This window comes from Mandrillus leucophaeus, unplaced genomic scaffold, assembly GCF_000951045.1.
Source record: "Mandrillus leucophaeus isolate KB7577 unplaced genomic scaffold, Mleu.le_1.0 Scaffold69, whole genome shotgun sequence".
In the NCBI taxonomy this organism is placed as follows: Eukaryota; Metazoa; Chordata; class Mammalia; order Primates; family Cercopithecidae; genus Mandrillus; species Mandrillus leucophaeus.
The window spans coordinates 340,946-359,514 of record NW_012107474.1 but is presented as its reverse complement, the minus strand read 5'-3'; the positions used below and the strand labels follow the sequence as shown (position 1 = coordinate 359,514).

Sequence of the window (18,569 nt, the reverse complement as noted above, 5' to 3'; positions counted from 1 at the left end):
TTCTGATTGGCGATTGGTTGAAAGAGTTAAGTTACTATCTGAAGGCCTGGAATCAATAAAAAGGAGTGTCTGGGTTAAGGTAAGGCCTGTGGAGACCAAGGTCCTTGTTACATGGATGAAATCTCACAGGTGTCTGCCCTTAGAGGCAATACATGGCAAATGTTTCCTATTCAGACCTTCACAAGGCACTTGATTCTCAGCCAGTCTCCTCAAGATCAGAAAAGGAGCTGGAAAGGGAAGGAGAGTCTGCAGAATATGAATTTCCCTGCAAGACACAGCTTTGTGGGCCATTTCAAAATTTGTCAAAGTGATGTATTTTGGGGTAAAATACATTGATGCTTTGAGGGCCTGCTGTCACGTGATGCTATGCCAGCATCAGATTGGAACTTGCTGTCTTACTGGTATAGAGTCTGCTCTGTCAGTCTAATACTCTGTTTTAATGTCAGTCTGGTTAGCTGCACCTGAACTCCAAAGGGAGGTGGGTGTAATGAGGCATGTCCAATCCCCATCCCTTCGTGGCCTGAACTCGTTTTTCAGCTTGCTTTGGAATCCCCCTGGTGGAGAGGAGGGGTCCATTCAGTGGGTTGAGAAAGCTTAGAATTTTATTTTTGGTTTACGCTATGTGAAGCAAAAATTAAAGTATTTAACCCTGATAGGGTTATTTTAAAGCTGCAGGAATCAAGGCAGGTTGCTGTGGGTAAGAGGATAGACGGGCAGGTCATGTAGCAGGACGAGCTGCAGACAGAACCCCTCAGATACCGGGTTAAGGAAGAATTTGGCTTTATTTGGCCGGGAGCTTCGGCAGACTTGCGTCTCAAGAACTGAGCTCCCTGTAAGGCAGAGTTCCTGGCTCTTTTTAAGGGCTTACAACCCTAAGGGGTCCACGTGAAAGGGTCGTGCTAGATAGAGAGCACATGTGGCTAGAGTGGGGGGGTTAATCTTTTAATCTCAGACCTGAGGTCATCAGTGGCACTGGCTGGTCTTGCCACTGACTTCATTCCTGTTGTTTTTCAACTTTTCCTTCTTCAGAGACAGGAGACAGTAAAAGAAATGGCCTCGCTCCTCAGTCAGAGCAGAGTCCTGAGCACCCAGAAATGCCAGGTGATGGACAAACGCTTGGGAAAAAAAAAGACCTCAGTCAGACACAGAAGCATGAGCTTTAAAAGAAAAAATAAGATATTGAACTTCACCAACAAATAAGCATTTCTGGTCTTCGAAAGACACTTAAAATGAAAAGGCAAGCCATTGACGAGGAAAATATTCAGAATAATGGATTTGATAGAGGGCTGTATGTAGAACATATAAAGATCTTTTGAAATCCAGGAATCTGACATGAAGATGGTAGCCAGCCTGACACACAAAGGAACCTGAATGGCCGACAGACAAGAAGGGAACCCTCGTGGCCGATGGGGACAGGAAGGGAAGTGAACGTGAACATCTCAGTGGGGATACCGTTATCACCACTGGAATAGTCCAATTAAAAACATGGACACCAAGTATTGGTGGGTGAATGGAGTGGCCGGAACCATCATACACAGCGATGGGAGCTGCACCCTTTGGAAATCATTTCACAGTTTGTGCTCCATCCTGGCCAAACCCACAGCTGGAGTCTTTCCAAAAGCCGTGACGGGAGTTTCCACCAGGGAGTGCCTCAGACCATCCTGAGATGGGGCTGGTTGGGATTCCAGGGAAAGAGGCGATCGTTGCCAGGGTGATCTGTCCAGAGCACTTACTAGGGGATCTGGCATAAGGAGGGCTGCAGTGTATCCTCAGGACAGATGGGACAGACAGCATATCTTTGGGACAGAGAGCAAGACGGGGGTTCCACCCAGGTCTCTCTGCAGCGAGGGGGTGGGTGTGGAGTTGATACGAGAGTTTAAGGAATTTGGACCAGGGTTGCTTTGTTTCAGGGTTTGGGGCAATGACCTAAACACCTTTATCAGTGCCTGGAAATGTTCACGGCCCAGCTGGAGTTCAGGCCTGCAGGGAAGACTTGCAACTGGCCGAGCTGCAGAGTGGTCAGGGCACAGAAAGAAAGCTGGAAGCTGGGGACACACCTGCCGTATGACCCAGCCGTTCACCTTTACCTGGGAGAAATGGCACCACCTGGCTGAACATACCTGCCTATACACCCGTGAGTCCTCCTGGACAGGTGATGTGACCTCTTGTAGCCTTGGAGGAGCCTGACACTCTCATGGACAGGCCAAGGGGTTTGCCTGGGCCCTGTGGATACAGAGCCCCTTGAGTTGGGTTTCCCTATGCAACCCTGACCTCCTGGGGGCCCACAGCACTGCAGTCCTCCCCGCCCACCAGGAACCCACAGCACTGCAGCCCCCCCACCCCAGGGGCCCACAGCACTGCAGCCCTCCCTGCCCCACTGGGGACCCACAGCACTGCAGCCCTCCCTGCCCCAATGGGGACCCACAGCACTGCAGCCACCCCCCCCCACCGGGGACCCACAGCACTGCAGCCCCCCCGCCCGCCACCGGGGACTCACAGCACTGCAGCCCCCCTACCCCGGAGACACACAGCACTGCAGCCACGCCCAGGCCACTGCCTCCGAAGACAGGGCTGCTATTTCTGTGAACAGACACTCCTTCCAGATATCGGTGGTTAATGGCTGGGAAGTGACCGCCCAAGCAGAAGCTGACCCTCTTTATGAAGGGGGCCACAGATCACCCCGAAACAAATCCACAGAACAGCCAAGGCCACATTGGAACTGAGTGGGGGGCCAGGCCTCCCTGACCCCGCTGGCTCTATTGGGAGGATTCAGGGTGGAGCTCTGCTGGGCTCAGTGGCCTTCACAGCCGGGGTCCTACGGGCAGTTCTGTGATCATAACCTGGAGGCCACAGTCCACACCCCGGCTCCAGCAGGCCCAAGTCACTTGTCCGTGGCAAAGGCCTGGCCTTGCTTCAGGCCCCGGGGACTCTCCCCCTGCCCGCTGTTTCTTCCCGAGTAACAGAGGCAGGAGAGCCGGTGAGCCACATGCTGGGTGCCGCAGCAGGGGACACTCAAGCCTGGCGCCCCTCCGCCTCTCCGTGGTCTCTGACCTTTTTTCTCCCTGCCTGGGCAACCTCCATTAGGCTGGGGAGTCTTTTCTTGACCCCTGGATTAAATTCCTAATCAGGAATGACCCGGAAGAGGTCTTACGAGTCTTTCCTCAAGAGAAGAAAGTCTGTCCCTGAGTATCAGGAAGTGGCCCCGTCCCCTGCACGGCACAGTCTCTTCCGTGACCGGCAGCTCACAGCGGAGGAGCTGGCGGCCCCCACAGGCCACTGCCCCGAGGTCTCCACGAGAGGGCAGGAGAGCTCTTCCCCGGAGCTCTGCCAGGGGAGCAGGAGAAACGCAGCTCCGCCAAGCACAGCATGGATGTGTCCAGCAGGGAATGAAGAGAGGGGCCCCAGCACAAGAGAGAAGTGCACACTGGTCGGCCCCTGTCGGAGTCTCTCGTGTCCCCAGCGACCCCTGAGAGCAGGCCCTGGGCCTCTGTAGCCCCTCCTGGAGCCACTCCTCAGCTGCTGACCTGCTCCCAGCGCCTCTGCGCCCCGCCCAGCTCCCTGCAGAACCTCACCTGAGGGGAAGGAGGCCCTGTTTGGGCTCAGACACAGCAGGTGCAGCTTGTGGTCCTGGGGCCACACCTGTTAGAGCCCATCCTTCCACCGCTGCTGGGCCCTGAGTGTCGTCCGTCTCCGCAGAACTCAGCAGGGTCAGCTCTGGGCACTCCAGGCCCCCAGCCCCCTGAGTGAGCCCTGGGCCCGAGGTAGATTCAGGTCACAGGCCCCCCGGCCAGAACACCCACAGCAGGTGGATATGTGGGGACTGGATGTGGGTCCTCTCCTAAGAGACGTGCAGATGGGGAGAGGCCGGGCAGGTCTCAGCTGGAGCATCTACCCGTCACCACCTCGTAGCCTCCTGGCCCAATGGGGGTGGCCCTGGGAGCAGGATCAGCAGTGAAGAGCAGAGAAAGGTAGTTGGAGATGTCACCATTGCCCCCCGAGACCAGCCTGCCATGGAGACGAGGGAGCTGTCCCTTGGCAGAGGGGGGCTGGCTAGTGGGAGGGACAGAGAGTGGACTGACCGAGGACCGCTGAGAGAGCAAACGCCAGGGACCCCGTGCAGGACCGCTTCTCTGTTTGCACAGTGAGTTACCAGGTTCATGTGTTTGGAGTTTCTGGACTCATGGCAGAGTTCCACCCCTGCACATTGCAAGTCCCCAGTAATCAGATCCTGTCTTTTGTGCCTGGACGTGCACAGGGAGGGGACAACTTTGTAAGTCAGTGGCAGGGCAGGGAGTTCCGGTTCTCCAGGGCCAGAGGCTGTGCTTAGAAGGATTTCTTAGCAGGAGCTTTGGGGCCCCCAGTCAACACTTCCCCACAGACAGCCTGGCCAGCTTTGTGGACGGGAGGAGGCGCCCAAGGGTCCCAGGCCACCAAGTGACCAAGACATGAAGGCACCCAGGATTTCCTGGGGGTGCACTGATCTCAAGGAAGCCATGTGTGGTCAGATGGGGGAACCAGCGCCCCAGGGGGCCTGCAGCACAGCAGGGCCTGCCCTCCTGGGTGAGACTGGTCGGCGTCTGTGAGGATCTGTTCTCCCAGGGGCCACACCAGCCCACCTGCCCTGAAACAGAACCCGAGCCTTCTGCCTAGGGGAGCACCTGGGCACCTGCCTCCTGTCCTGCCCTGGACACATCCCAGCGGCTGCACATGGGGAGGCACAGCCTGGGCTGGGGGCCAGGGGGGCACTGTGGAGACACTAGACCTGGGGGTGACAATGCCTGCTCAGAACTTCCCCCCACACCGGGGCTTCTCCAGCCTGAGCTCTCCTGGGGAAGGCAGGGCCTGTCCTTCCTCAGCACCGTGGGAGGGAGGCAAGGCCTGCGGTTGAAGCACCCCCAGTACGGGACTCCAGGAGAGAAGGTACCACATCTCAGGGAATGAAAACAGAGACTGGGCTGCCCAGATGCACTCGGTGGCTCAGAAATCATTAGAAAATGTTCTGAGCCCCCGATTTTGGCTCTAAGAGGGACTGACCGGCTCATGACCGCTCCCCCGTCTGTGCCTCGAGAGGGGAGTGTTCCACACTGGCGGCAGCTTTCCCTCCAGGAGGAGCTTCACAAACATCCGCTCTCTGCGGGGTCGCCTCTCCGTGGCCTGGGGCCGCTGTCGGAGGCAGGCTCTCCAGCTGCCGTCATCTGGGAAATGCGGGGGGCGAGCGGGGTCACGGATGGGGCTCACTGGGGACTGAGCATCTGTCCCGCGGGACTCTCTGAGATGGAGACGCTGGCAGAGGTGAAAAGTGCGTCATGTGCTTCGCTGAACCCGGCTGCGTATTTATGCTTGGAGGGCTGGTTTCAAGGACTCCTCTTCTCCCTCTCCAGTGATGGCGTCAGCGGAAACCAGCGGAAACGCAGACGGGACAGGGCTGCTGGGGTTTCCTCCCTGGAATGAAGCACGGCCGGAGGATTTGCTGATTCACGAGCAGGCCCTGGTCACCGAGTTCAGGGTAACAAATCCATACGGGTCCTGAGCCCCGTAGCTCCCTGAGCCTCAGCATAAACATCGTAAACCTCCTGGCCCTGGCAGTGTCTGTTTCATCCCCTCCAGAGCAAGTGCAAGTGTGAGATTTAGAGGTTCTAAGAGAAGGGCCAGAGGTCTTGAAAACGACCTTCATTCGTTCATTCATTCGATGAATTGGGGTGGGGGGACCTCCGTGTCCTGTGTTTAGTGAGGCCTGGGATGCAGATGTGAAGGGCGCTGCTCTCAGGAGCAGACGGAGGTGTAGACGAATCGCTACACACCCACCTCGGGCCCACAGAAGGCGGGAGGCTGTGGGTGTGGGGAGGAGACCCCTCCACATCACACTGACGGTGTCGGCAGAGTGGCCAGCTTCTGCAGGAGTGGAACCTGCGGGTTCTTCTGTGACTTGTGTAACTGAATCTTCTGCCTGGTAGTTAGTCTTTTCCTTTTGGGACACTTTGGTAGTTTGGAAATGGTTTCTTCCATCCATTGCCTGCCTTTTAGCTTTGTCGATGGGGTCCTATTGTAAATTTGGGTACATGTTGAATGTGAACAATAGTTATGAGGTGAGTGCCATGAGTTCCTGTGTGCCTGTCACCCAGCCCGGCCACGAGAGGTGCTGGAGGGACTGTCCACATCCCCCTTTCTTAGGACGCCTGAGTCTCGGGTGTGACTTACAGGGTATTTCTTATGGCAAGACGGTTAAAACAAACTTAGGTGTCTCTTCTGTCCTTCTACGGCTCTGGCTTCTGATGTTCTAATGGCATTCTCATCGGCCAGGGCTGAGAACAAAATGACATAGACTGCAGGGCTTAAACAGCAGAAACTTACTCCCATGGTTCTGGAGATAGCGAGTCTCGGATCACCGTGTCGCATGGTCAGGTTCCTGGTGAGGGTCGGATTCCTGGCTAACGGAACCACCTTCCCAAGGCTCCCTCTCCTGATACCGTATCCCTGGGGGTGAGGCTTCAACACGGGAATTTGGGGGACGCATCAGCACTGACTCCATCTCAAATGGTTAGTTCTTTAATCCCCTGGAATGTTGTTTGGGGTTGTGTGAAAGACGGGTCTAACATTTTCTTTTTCAAATACATAGCCAGTTGTCACATCATTTATTGAAAAAGGAATCTTTTCTCCACCGACTGACATGAAATGCTACCATCGTCGTAAACAACGTTCCGGTAAATACTTCGTGCTGTCTCTGCTGTCTCCGTCCTGACTCACGGGCCGACTTCTGTGTCTGCATCAACTATGGCAACTTTACAGCAGGCCGCCTCCCCGAGGCCGTTCAGAAGCATTCCTCAGCGGGTCCTACACGTTTCCTCTCCCACGTCAAGTTTAGAAGCAGTGTCAAGACCCACAGCAGTCCTGCGGGAGTTTTAAGGGATGCGCAGAATTTATGGGGACGGTTGGGAAAACTGACATTCATGTGACTTAGATTCCTACTACTTGGAAATGGATTCCGGCTCTCAACGAATTTAGAGCTTTGGCAGAGTTTTAAAGATTTCTTTGATGTCCGACGTGCTCATTTCTTGGTTTGTTCTTGAGTATTTTCTGAATTTTTACGAAATCCTCAAAGTTTCTGTTATAATGAATGGGACACTTTCCCATAAAATGTTGTAATTCTGTAATGCTGTTCTAATAAACACTGTTGATCGATGTATATTGATGTTACACTTGTGATTGTAATAGTTTGTCCGTTCATTATTTTGAACTTTTTGGGTAAACAGTCATATAATTATGCAAGTAATTATAGTTGTGTCTCTGCCTTTCTAATATTTATACTTTGTATATATTATCACATTGGCTGGGACTCAAGTATAAAATCAAGTGTCTTTCTCTTGTTTCTGACTAATGGGAATGATTCTAATGCGGGGGTTTCCAAACTGGTAGCCGGGGGCCAAATCCAGCCTGTGGTCTCTTCTTGTACGTGGTTTTATTGGAACACAGTTATGCCCATTCTTCTACGTATTGTCTGATGGCTACGTTCAGGCCACAGCAGTAGCGTTAAATAGTCCAGATACAGGCAATATTGCCCAAAAAACCTAGAATATTCACGATCTGAGCCTTTACAGAAAAGTTTGCTGATATCTGTTCTGATGTATTAAATACAATGTTTGTTACGGGTTAAGGAAGTTTCTGACTGGTTTTAGCTTTCTGAATATCTTGTGGTTGTGCGTGCTTTAAAATTAGGACTAAATATTAAATTGACCTGATGCTTGTTAGGGGCCTATCTTTTGAGATGCCCCAAAGTTCCCCTTTTTTAGTCTCTTCATGTAGTGAGTTGTACTAACAGATTCTCTAATGTTGAACCATCTTTGCTTTCCAGAGATTTTACTTCCTTCTGATGGACTGGATTCTGTTAATACTTTTATTTTTGGGTGATTACATCCCTATTATAAAATGTCAGCATCACTGTGTGTAGATGTGTGCGTGTTATTCTTGCCATTAGTTTCTTAGGTTTTTGGTTAACTATTGATATACTTTGGATCTGTGTCCCCACCCAAATCTCATGTTGAATTGTAATCCTCAGTGTTGGAGGTGAGGCCTGGTGGAAGGTGGATGGATCATGGGAGTGAATTTCTCATGAATGGTTTAGTACCTTCCACTTGGTACTGTTCTCGTAATAGTGAGTTCTCGTGAGATCTGGTCGTTTAAACATGTGTGGCACCTCCCTGACCCTCCTGCTTTTGCTCTGGCCACGTAAGATGCAGCAGCTCCCCCTTCACCTTCCACCATGATTGAAGGTTTCCTGAGGCCGCCCCAAAGCTGAGCAGAAGCCAGCATCATGCTTCCCGAACAGCCTGCAGAACCGTGAGCCAATTAAACCTCTTTTCCTTAAGAATCACCCAGTCTCAGGTATTTCTCCATAGCAATGTGAGAATGGACTCACACAACTATATATTATAGAATGAATTGTGATACTTTTGTCTTTTTCTGTGCCTGGAAATAATAGTAATTCTTAGTAACAATTCACCTGTATCAAGTTATTCCTGTGCAGCAAACACACTTCTATATATTTTACATGAGTCAAGTCTTTAACCTGGAATCAACCCTGTGAACTAGGTATTGCTTTCATGTCCATCTGGCGGATGAAGAGGCTGAGAGTTTAAGTAGTCTGCCTAAGGTCACCAGCCACGGGCGGGAAGATGGGATTTGAACTGAGCGGTTGGCCTTCAGAGGACAGGTTCCTAAACGGTCGTTCTGTCTCTCCGTTGCAGAGGTCAGTCCCGCATATTCCCGTATAAAACTGCCTGAGCTTGGTGCTTTTTTAAAGGATATCATTTGACTACTTTTTTTTAAAATTTTCTGTTTCCTGCCCATGTCCCATAGGGCTAATCAGATTTTCTATTTGTGCTTGAGTCAATATTATACTTTATATTTCCCTTTTTGTTGTTGTTTTTATATTTTATTTTATTTTTTGAGACAGAGTCTCACTCTGTTGCCCAGGCTGGAGTGATCTCTGCTCATTGCAACCTCTGCCTCTCAGGCTCAAGCGATTCTCCTGCCTCAGCCTCCTGAGTAGCTGAGATTACACGTGTGTGCCACCTCGCCCAGCTAATTTTTGTATTTAGTAGAGCTGGGGTTTCACCATGTTGGCCAGGCTGGTCTTGAACTCCTGACCTCAAGTGATCCACCCGCCTTGACCTCCCGAAGTGCAGAGATTACAGGCATGAGTCACTGCACCCAGCCATACTTTATATTTTCTAAGAAAATCATCTGTTTAACCTGGCTTTTAAAATGTATCAGTATAAGCCAGAATATGGTAGTTTTATAATTGAAAAAACCTGCCCCGTTTGTTCTCGGTTCCTCTCTCCCTGTGACCCGGGGACTCTGTGTGTCCCAGGTGTCTGCCTGTGTCTTCCCCGAGGTCTTCTGGGTGGAGACTGGGGAGCAGGGGCCAGTCCACAAACACACCTCATATTACCGTTCCCTGTGGGAACCCTCAGCTCTGTGGCCGTCTCAGATTAACACCCACTCCTCCTGCAGAATTTGAAAGGAGAGTTGCTATCACCAAATCCCTTCGGGTCTCAGCATTTACCCAAGTCACCTTGATTCCAGAGATGGCTCTTACCTTGCTTTCTATAAACCAGTACAGAGTGTGTCTGACGGCACACAGGAAAACACTGCCGACACAAAGTTCCTGAACATTTTAAAGAGATGACACAGATGTTTTTTAAAGTGATCTAAATCACTGGAAATGCCCCTTTCTCCCTATTTTGTCAATGGATGGAAATGTGTTGAGAAAGGTTCTTATTGTAAGAGAAACACAACAGAGTTAAAGCTACTAATGCCAATGCAAAACTGGGGAACGGCTGGGTGTGGCTCATGCCTGTAAGCCAAGCACTTTGGGAGGCGAAGGCAGGAGGATTGCTCGAGCCCAGGAGTTTGAGACCAGCCTGGGCAGGATGGCAAGACCTCGTCTCTACAAAAAAACTTTTTTTTTTTTTTTTAAATTAGCCAGGGGTGGTGGCAGACAACTATGGTCCCAGCTACTCAGGAGGCTGAAGTGGGAGGTTGACTTGAGCCCAGGAGGTGAGGGCTGCACTTTTGATTTTGTTTGTTTGTTTGAGATAATGTCCAGCCTGGATGACAGAGCAAGGTCCTATCTCAAAAAAAAAAATGGGGGAAGATCCAGAAAAGTAGGGGACATCAACCATCAACACACTGTAAAACTGTAATCGCAAACACAGTGATGTGTGTGTGCAGCTCACGGGGGCTGAGTGTGTGTGACGCTGCGCAGGCTCACAGGCCCCGGCACGTTTCGGCATCCGTCATCCGCAGATAAGGTGCTGCTGCCAGAGCCGCTGGAGCAGCGTCTGCGCTGGGAGGAAGCCCGTGGGGCTCTTATCATACCCTGCTCTGTGGGAACCTTCCAGACAAGACGGTCACTTCGGGGCAGATATTTCCTAGAGGGGCTTAGAATCAAAATCCCGGAATGAAGCCACGGAATGCTGAGTGGTTTCACAATCAAAATAGAGTTTATGTCAAATATTGAATATTAACAGCAACTAAAGCCAGCCTGGACTGAACAGCTGCCAATGCTCAGCCTGGGCGGGGGCTCAGGACAAGGGGTTCTTATGGAGCCCCTCGAGACCCCCAGGAGGTGGACGCTGCCCCCAGCTCTTGGTGGAGCCCTTGGGCTGCAACAGCAGGAACTGAACCCCACGGGCTTTGGGTCTAGCAAAAGAATGTCTGGACATTAGCGGCAAAAGCAGGTGGGTGGGGAAGCGAGCGCAAGCAGGGGTGCCCTTGATACTGGCTACCCCTCCACATCTCTGTCCGGGCCTCTGCACACGGCACCTCTGCCTCTGTCCTCTGCACACGGCACCTCTGCCTCCGTCCTCTGCACACGGCACCGACTGCTCCGGGGGCGGCCATGCCACGGTGAGCGGAACACGGTTCGAGGAGGGTGGGCCGGGCACAGGGTGACCCATGGGTGCAGGTGCCAGAGCTGGAGCTGGCTGGGCTTTGGGGATCAGTCACCTGGTTCTGCAGATACAGAAGTATGTCAAGTAATCAGCACTTTGACCAGGGCAGGACTCGGATCCAGGCTGGCAGCTGCCCAGCCCAGGGCTCCTCGTACCACCGTGGGCCATGCACTTTCCGAATAGGAGAAGGTCCAGAAGGTGAAGTCTGTGCCCAGGACCTGCAGAGGTGAGAGGTGAGAGGTGAGGGTCAAGCATTCCATACCCCGAGGTCGCTGGGGCCCCGCCCCTCTGCACCATGACAGTCGTCTGGGAGAGGTTTCCCACAGCTGGCCTTCCCTCCAGACCACTTGAGGCTCCCATCGATGGAATGTTCATCCTCTAACTGCAAGGTTTTTCGCAAACCACAGCTTTCTATCTTAATCTCATGAAACCGGGAATCCCAGACCATGAGAAAGTCAGGAAATGGCTTTGAACACCGGCAGGCACTGCTCGGCGCTGGGGGCGGGGGCCAAGCCTGGGAACTGTCTCTGCTGAAGGTCTCGGCCCCACGTAGCCCATCCCTCAGACCCACGTGCGGCTCATCCCCTTCGGCGCCTCTTTTTCGGAGCCCCCCCTACCCAGAATGTCCCCCCCAAGGCACGCAGAGGGTGCCCCTGCGGAGTCTCAGGCAGCTCCTGACTTCCCGTAAGTCCTGGGCGCCACCTGCAAGAGGTGAAGACGCCAGGACTGTGGCTCGGGTCTCTCAGGTGGCTCTCGGGTCAGAGGGCCGCCCTACACCCTCACCTGTCCCAGAAGCCCCCCACTCCCGCAGCTGCCCACTCCCCTCCGGGGGCCTCAGCTCTTCTCTTGCTGCCTCCCCCAGGCCTTGCTCCTGCCTCATCCTCCGTCCTCCTCCGCCTTGGCATCCCATTAACTCAAGACCACCCTTCAGCACTGCTCAGCCCTAGACAAAGCAGAGTTGCCCTGAGACCCCCACCGTCTCCAGTCGGGCCTTGCTTCCTGGAGCACCGCCCGTGCCTGCTGCCTAGTGTGACCTGCCTCGTGCCACCCCCGCGGCCCCGGCCGCCCCTGAGGCTCCCTGGGTGGGGGGTCTGCGGCCACCTCCCTGTCTTCACTGTGGGTGATCCTGTGGCTTCGGCTTCATCCACCCCAAACTCGCCTGCTCCTTGGCATCCACTTGATTTGTCTTGTGCGGGGCAGGTGCTCTCTTCCCCACACGGGGCCTCCCTTGAGGTCACCTGCAGGGGCCTCTGTGGGTTTCCTTGAGAGGGGCCTGTGGGTCCTGCCCCCCATCCGACACCGAGCATTGTAGGACGAGGACGAGGGACTCACATCGGGGAGCCCCCGCCACATTTAGGCCTCATAGCAGCCCTGGGAGTGGACGGGTCCCTAGGGTTGGCCATAGCCCCCCAGTGCCTCCCCGTGAGCCATCCTGACTGCCAGAGGCCCGCGGTGACACCAGCACAGTCTCCCTCTGGGTTCCCACACCGGCCACAGGGCACTCAGGGGCAGGCTTGGTCAGGAGTCTGGTCCAGGAATTGGTACCGACTTTTCCTGGCTTCTAGAAGTTTCAGCTCTGGCCAGGGGTCGGGCCCAGGAGACAGAGCAAAACCCAAAACCCCCTGAGACACCCCACCTTCTCTGGCGGGGCCCCAGGGACCTCGGGGTATGGAACACTTGACCTTCGCCTCTGCCTCTTTTGAGCTGCAATCTGGGGCAGGTGTGCACCTCCCCACTCAGCCCGACAGGAGGCTGATCTAAGCCCTGGCCCCACGCATGGCCACATCCCGGCAGCACGGACCAGATGCAGTCCCAACTGCGCCCGGCACCTCCCGTCTCACAGCTGAGGGTAACCAGGGTGGTGTGGGGCTTGTCCGGGCTGGCAGTTGCTGAGGAGAAGGGACACATGTGCTGACGGAAATGCAGGCCCAGCTCGACGGCGGGGTCAGGGTTAGGATTTCCACGTCATCGTCATGAAGCCTCGAAGCGCTGCCTGTGCTTAGCAGTTAAAACATTCACTTGGAGATATTCAGTTTCACAGACGGCCAGGAAAGGGCGGGGTGGTGCAAAGCATTGCTCCCCAGGGCACGCGGGAGGCGGCCCAGCCCTCGCCAGGACGCTCCCCCACCTCCCTCACTGGGCTGTGGCCCTGGGGACGCTACCACTGGCCTCACACCCTGGGACGTGGATGGGCCGCTCTGGCCTGTCTGCAGGGGAAACGGCTGTCACTTCCATCAGAGACGACGGATGCAGCAGGGCCTGTCTGTGCCAAAACCAGAGTCGAGGCGCATCCCGGCAGCCGGTGTGTGGGGAACCCATCAGTCTCTCTGTGGACGGTCAGGGAGGCCCGATGGCTTTTCCTTCCGTTCCTGTAGGCCCGAAGCCTTCCCCGAACGCACTCGTGACTGGGGCCCGGCCAGCAGGCGTCCAGGAGTCAGCGGCTGCTTGGGGAGCCAGGGCCTCAGGCACACGAGCAAAGGCGATGCTGGCAGGCAGACTGGTAGCTGGGAGCGAAAGGCGTGGCAAGGACCCACCTGGTTGCTGCTGGAGCCCCAGGCTCGTGAGTCGCCTCTGTGTCCTGTCCCCTTCGTTGGGCAGCTTCACCTGCTCAACCTGCCCGGCCTGGGTGTTTCTGCTTCTAAGCGCCCCCCTCACAGTGGTCTTGGGAGGCTGACGTGAGAGAACCCGGCTGACTGCAGTCTCCAGGGAAGCCGGCATTCGGGGTACACAGAGGTCCTGCCTTGGTGCCCAGCCCTGGGACACCCCACAGTGAATGCCTCCTCCGCACGGTCTTCGTGTCCCTGAGCTCCTGCTCAGGCCCCCAGAGCTGGCACTAAGGGTGGATGCAGCAGCTGCTGCACAGGACAGGGATGGCAGAGCCCATCCGAAGGGACACGCCACCTGGAAGCCACTTGCACCGGCTCTGTCTGGTGTCTGCCATGGGAAGGACGTGCCGGAAGCCCAGGAGCGTGTGGGAGGCCTGGGCCTCGGGCTGCGCCCTGGTGCGTGTCGGGAGGACATGTTCTGTGAAGGAGCCGCAGCCACCTCACCTCCTTTCCATGGGTGAGCAGCGTCCTTGCCAGGGGTGTTCCCGGCAGAGGGAGGAGAGCATCACCCTTGGGCCGACACCGCCACCAGCAGCGTCTGGACCACAGAGCTCAGCATCAGCAGCTGCTCCGCTGGACCCAGGGTGGCGAGGGGTTGCAGGCGGCCCCCGTCCAGCAAATGTCACTACCTGGTTATTAGTGATGTTTAATGACAGAAGTGTGGTCACAGCGAATTCATCGCCCTTGGAATTTGAGGCATGCTCTGCCCAGTGCAGTGTCAGGGCTGAGTGGGGCCCCCAAAATCCATATACTGGATCCCCAACTCCCAGGACCTCAGAGTGGGACTGGATTTGGAGATGGGGCTGTAAGGAGGTGATTACAGTAAAAGGGAGTCACTGGGGTGGCCCCGTCCGGTCTGACTTCCAAGGAGGAGATGAGGACGCAGAGAGCACAGAGGGGCCCTGGGAGGACGGGAGGAGCTGTTGACTGCCAGCCAAGGTGATCCTGGAGGCCCTGGCCCCGCAGCATCTGGATGCTGGGCCCCAGCCTGCAGGACTGTGGGAGAATCGGTGTGGGACACCAAGCCTCTGTGCGTGGTCCTCTATCCCTGCTGCCGAGCAGGCTAAACTGACCGCGAGGTTTGGGTGACACTGGGCTGGGCTCGTTATTGATCAGCCCTTGGGCACTGCGAATTCAGCCATTACTCCCTCCCACATCAACCATCTGCCTGTAAACAGGGACTCTCGGACAGCCCTTTCATGAGGCACTAATCCCACCCTTCAAGGTAGAGCCCTCAAGGCCGCTCCCACCTCAGCAGCTCCCCCAGCCATCACACCAAACACAGCCCAGACCAAAGCCAGAAGCTCTCTGAGCTCCAAGGACCGGCTTGCGCCCCCACCTTCCCGCCATGTTTACCTCTCCTACTGTCATCTGTTCAGTTCCAGCCAGACCACGGGGCTTCTCACCGTCCCTCCCACTGCGGCTGCCGTCCTCTGGCCTGAACTGTCTTACCCTTCCACCCTCCTGGCTGAGCTCGCCCGTCTCCTTGGAACGCTCTCACAAGCCCCCTGCCAGAAGGCGCTCGTCTGGACCACCTGACCCCACGGGCCCCTCCCCTGCTCGCTTGGCCACACCTCTCCGTGAGACTGTCCATCTGTGGCAGCCGTGGTGTGGGTGAGTTTCGTCCTGCTAACTCTCCTCCATACCTGCTCCATGCCTGGCAGTGGTGGTCCAGGGGCTGGGTGCCCAGGGTAAAGTGGGGAAGAAGGTGATAGGCACCCAGCCACACGCTCCGTGCCCACCGATCCCTGGGGCCAGCCAGGCTGCAGGTGCCCTCCCCCAGGTGAGAGTCCACTCGGTCTTGCGATTCCAACAGAATAGCCCTTCTCTCCTTCTGTGTGTCTCCAGGGCCAGGGAGGAGATGCTTTGGGCAGAGAGCCCAGGTGGGGTCTCAGCCTGGGAGTGATGGTGCTGCCGTGGTTCCAATGTCTGTGTTCCTCCGAAATCCATATTGAGACTGAATCCCCAGTGCAACAGGGTCCAGAGGTGAGGCCTTCGGGAGGGTTAGGCCGTAAGGGTTCCACCTTCAAGGGTAGGATTAGAGCCTTATGAAAGGGCTGTCTGACTGGCCAGGCCCCTTTTGCCCTTCCACCTTCTGCTATGAGAGGACACAGTAACAAGGGGCCATCGTGGAAGCAGAGAGCAGTCCTTCCCAGACACCAGATCTGCTGGGGCCCTGGTCTTGGACTTCCCAGACTCCAGAGCTGTAAGTGGTACATTTCTGCTCTTTACAACTCACCCAGTCACAGGTACCTTCTTACAGCAGCATGAAGTGGCCGCGGCAGCCTGGGCCCTCCCAGCCCCACCATGCTGCTTCCTGGAGATGCTGGAAGCAGCGGGGACGCCAGCCACACAGGGTGCTTCTCGCTTTTAATTTTACTTTTTATTTCAAAACAATTTGAAATACACCAAAAAGTTGCAAGAACAGTACAAAGAGTACGTATTCTTCACCTAGAGACCTATTCGGGTTTTACCAACTGTCCCAATAATGCCTTTTTTTTTTTTTTTTTTTTTTTTTGAGAAGGAATCTCACTTGGTCCCCCAGGCTGGAGTGCAGTGGTGCAATCTCGGCTCACTGCAACCTCCGCCTCCTGGGTTCAAGCGATTCTCCCACCTCAGCCTCTCGAGTAACTGGTACTACAGACATGCACCATCACAGCTGGCTAGTTTTTATATTTTTAGGAGAGACGGTGTTTCACCATGTTGGTTGGCCAGGCTGGTCTCGAACTCCTGACCTCAGGTGATCCGCCCACCCTGGCCTCCCAAAGTGCTGGGATTACCTGGATTGTGAGACTTCATGCTCATCCTCAACCTGGAGCAGTCTTCAGTCTTTCCTTGACTTCTAAGACCTTGACTCTGTGAAAAAGAGAAAAACTCTCAATTAGGGTTTATTTTGTGGTTAGACCCAGGTTGTCAGTGGAGGGAACTGGTTCATCCGGGTTGGGAGGTGGGCGTACCAATGCGTCCACTCTGGGGGGCATTGACCTTGACCATCTGGGGAACGTGGCGTCTGTAGGGGTCTCCACTGGAAATTCCTTCCTTCTCTATAATTCATACACATTTCGTGGGAACACTCAGAGGTGACGTAAAACCTCATTCTTCACTCCACTTTCACCACGAGGTTTGGCATTGACTGATGTTCTTGTTGCCTGAATTAATGGTGACTGCAGCGGCTGCTGGGGGGAATTCCTCATGCCGTCACTTATCACCTGGAATTCTACTGGGGTGGGTGAGCTTTCTTTTTCCCCCATTTATTAATTAAGTAAATTGACATCTATATAGAACCACAGAATCTCATTTTATGCACAGGCCATCATCTGTTCCTGTTCTTATTTAGTTTATTTTGATGTTACATTTGTCTCAGCGGGGGACCCTTCAGGCTGGCATCTATGTCTTTTTCATGTCCATCCATGTTTTCTGGCATTTTCTTACTTTGCAAACGCATGCACACACATTTCATCTGCAGATTCTTCTACCTATTTGTATTGGGAACCCTGCATTCTGGTGCTTCCAAGTTGAATCTAATACCACGTGCGCCGCTGTGCCTGCCTCTCTACATCGCGCCTCCAGTCGACCCTGCCGGCCTCCCTACACGCGCTCACGTGCTCGGCCTCCTGTGTGTAACCGGTCTCCTGACCCATGGGGCTCAGACCGGCCTAGAGGCTGCGTCGCCTAAAGCTGCCCTCTGTCCTGCTCCAATGCCTCCTCCATGGAGCCCAGACCCCCACCGGGCTCCCTCCCTGCCTGCGTGGGAAGGAGGGGGTCTTTCTGAATCCAGCTTTCTCTGAAGCGAGGGTGGAATCTCTCGTGGATGGGGGGCCCTCGCTCTGCCGCACCCTCTGCGGGAGGCAGCGGTGAGGTGCAGGCTCTGCTAGTCCTAGGGCAGCTGTGCTCAGGCCAGACAACAGAGGAAGGGGTGCCTGCAGAGGCTGCAAGGTCCCCCAGGCCATCCTTGCTGCCCCATCCTCAGGTGCCATGGGGTGGACCTCGCAGGGAGCCTGTCTGGTTCACTGTCCCTGCTGCTTCATCTCTCACTCAGGCCCCGGGACTCTGCCCCAGCCAAAGCCAGCGTGGGCGATTCATGGCTCCCCGCTGCGGCAGCTGAGCACCATCAGAAGTGACCCCATTTGTGACTGTCTTGGCCTGAGAATGTTCCACGGGTGAGAGCGTGCCCCTCCCTGCAGCCAGTGTCCCAGGCTCCCCCGCAGCCCCGGCGGGGGCTGGGCTCAGGCCCTGATGCAACAAGAAGGAGAGCGCTTGTCTCCGGGCAGCCCAGGCGGCCAGACAGCCGGTCCACTTAGCTTCGCTACTGCAGCCACAGCTGCCCAAGGCGCACAAAGGGCCCTTGTTCCCACCCAGCATGTGCTCCCGGCGCCCCCCGCCACGACCTCTCCGGGACATGATTAGGTGTGGGAACTATTTTCCTTGGGGCTGCATTTGACATTTGCCGTTCATTTGGGAGGAGGCGTCTGAACCGAAGGAGCACCCCGCAGCCTCCCCTCTCCATCCCCATCTCAATGCAGGAGGTTTAGGAGCAGGCGGCCCTGACACGCCTGTGACCCCAGACAGGCCTGTGCAGCCCTGGCCTTCATTGCCTTCCACTCAGAACAGGAGAGGCTGGCCCAGGAGGGCAGCGGGCAGAGAGGACGACAGGAAGATGGAGCTGGGGTGCACAAGCACACACATGCATGCATGTGCAAATACACATCAGGAATACACGTGCACAGACACACTCCAGGAAAACACAGCACATATGCAAACCAGGAACACATGTGCACAGACACACTCCAGGAATATGCATGCATGTGCAAATACAAAACAGGAACACGTGTGCACAGACACACTCCAGGAATATGGATGCAAGTGCAAATACACACCAGGAACACACGTGCACAGAAACACTCCAGGAATGTGCATGAACAATACACCAGGAACACACGTGCACAAACACACTCCAGGAAAACACAGCACATATGCAAACCAGGAACACACGTACACAGACATGCTCTAG

At 55.1% G+C, this 18,569-nt stretch overlaps 1 protein-coding gene and 1 long non-coding RNA gene across 2 annotated transcripts in view; one reads left to right on the top strand and one right to left on the bottom strand.

Annotated features, from left to right (window-relative positions):
- LOC105555507 overlaps window positions 1-1,130 on the top strand; it is a 7,652-nt gene extending 6,522 nt beyond the window's left edge. Inside the window, exon 2 of the long non-coding RNA XR_001008483.1 lies at window positions 1,030-1,130. This is a non-coding gene — a long non-coding RNA (uncharacterized LOC105555507). The remainder of the gene's footprint in view (window positions 1-1,029) is intronic.
- Window positions 1,131-3,875: 2,745 nt separating this feature from the next.
- On the bottom strand, window positions 3,876-16,552 carry LOC105555575 (putative uncharacterized protein encoded by LINC00205). The gene is given in 8 exon segments (XM_012002595.1): window positions 3,876-4,005; window positions 4,747-4,964; window positions 4,966-5,283; window positions 11,108-11,170; window positions 11,632-11,654; window positions 12,794-12,841; window positions 13,352-13,456; window positions 16,516-16,552. Coding segments are annotated over 8 exon segments (942 nt in total).
- Window positions 16,553-18,569: the final 2,017 nt, after the last annotated feature.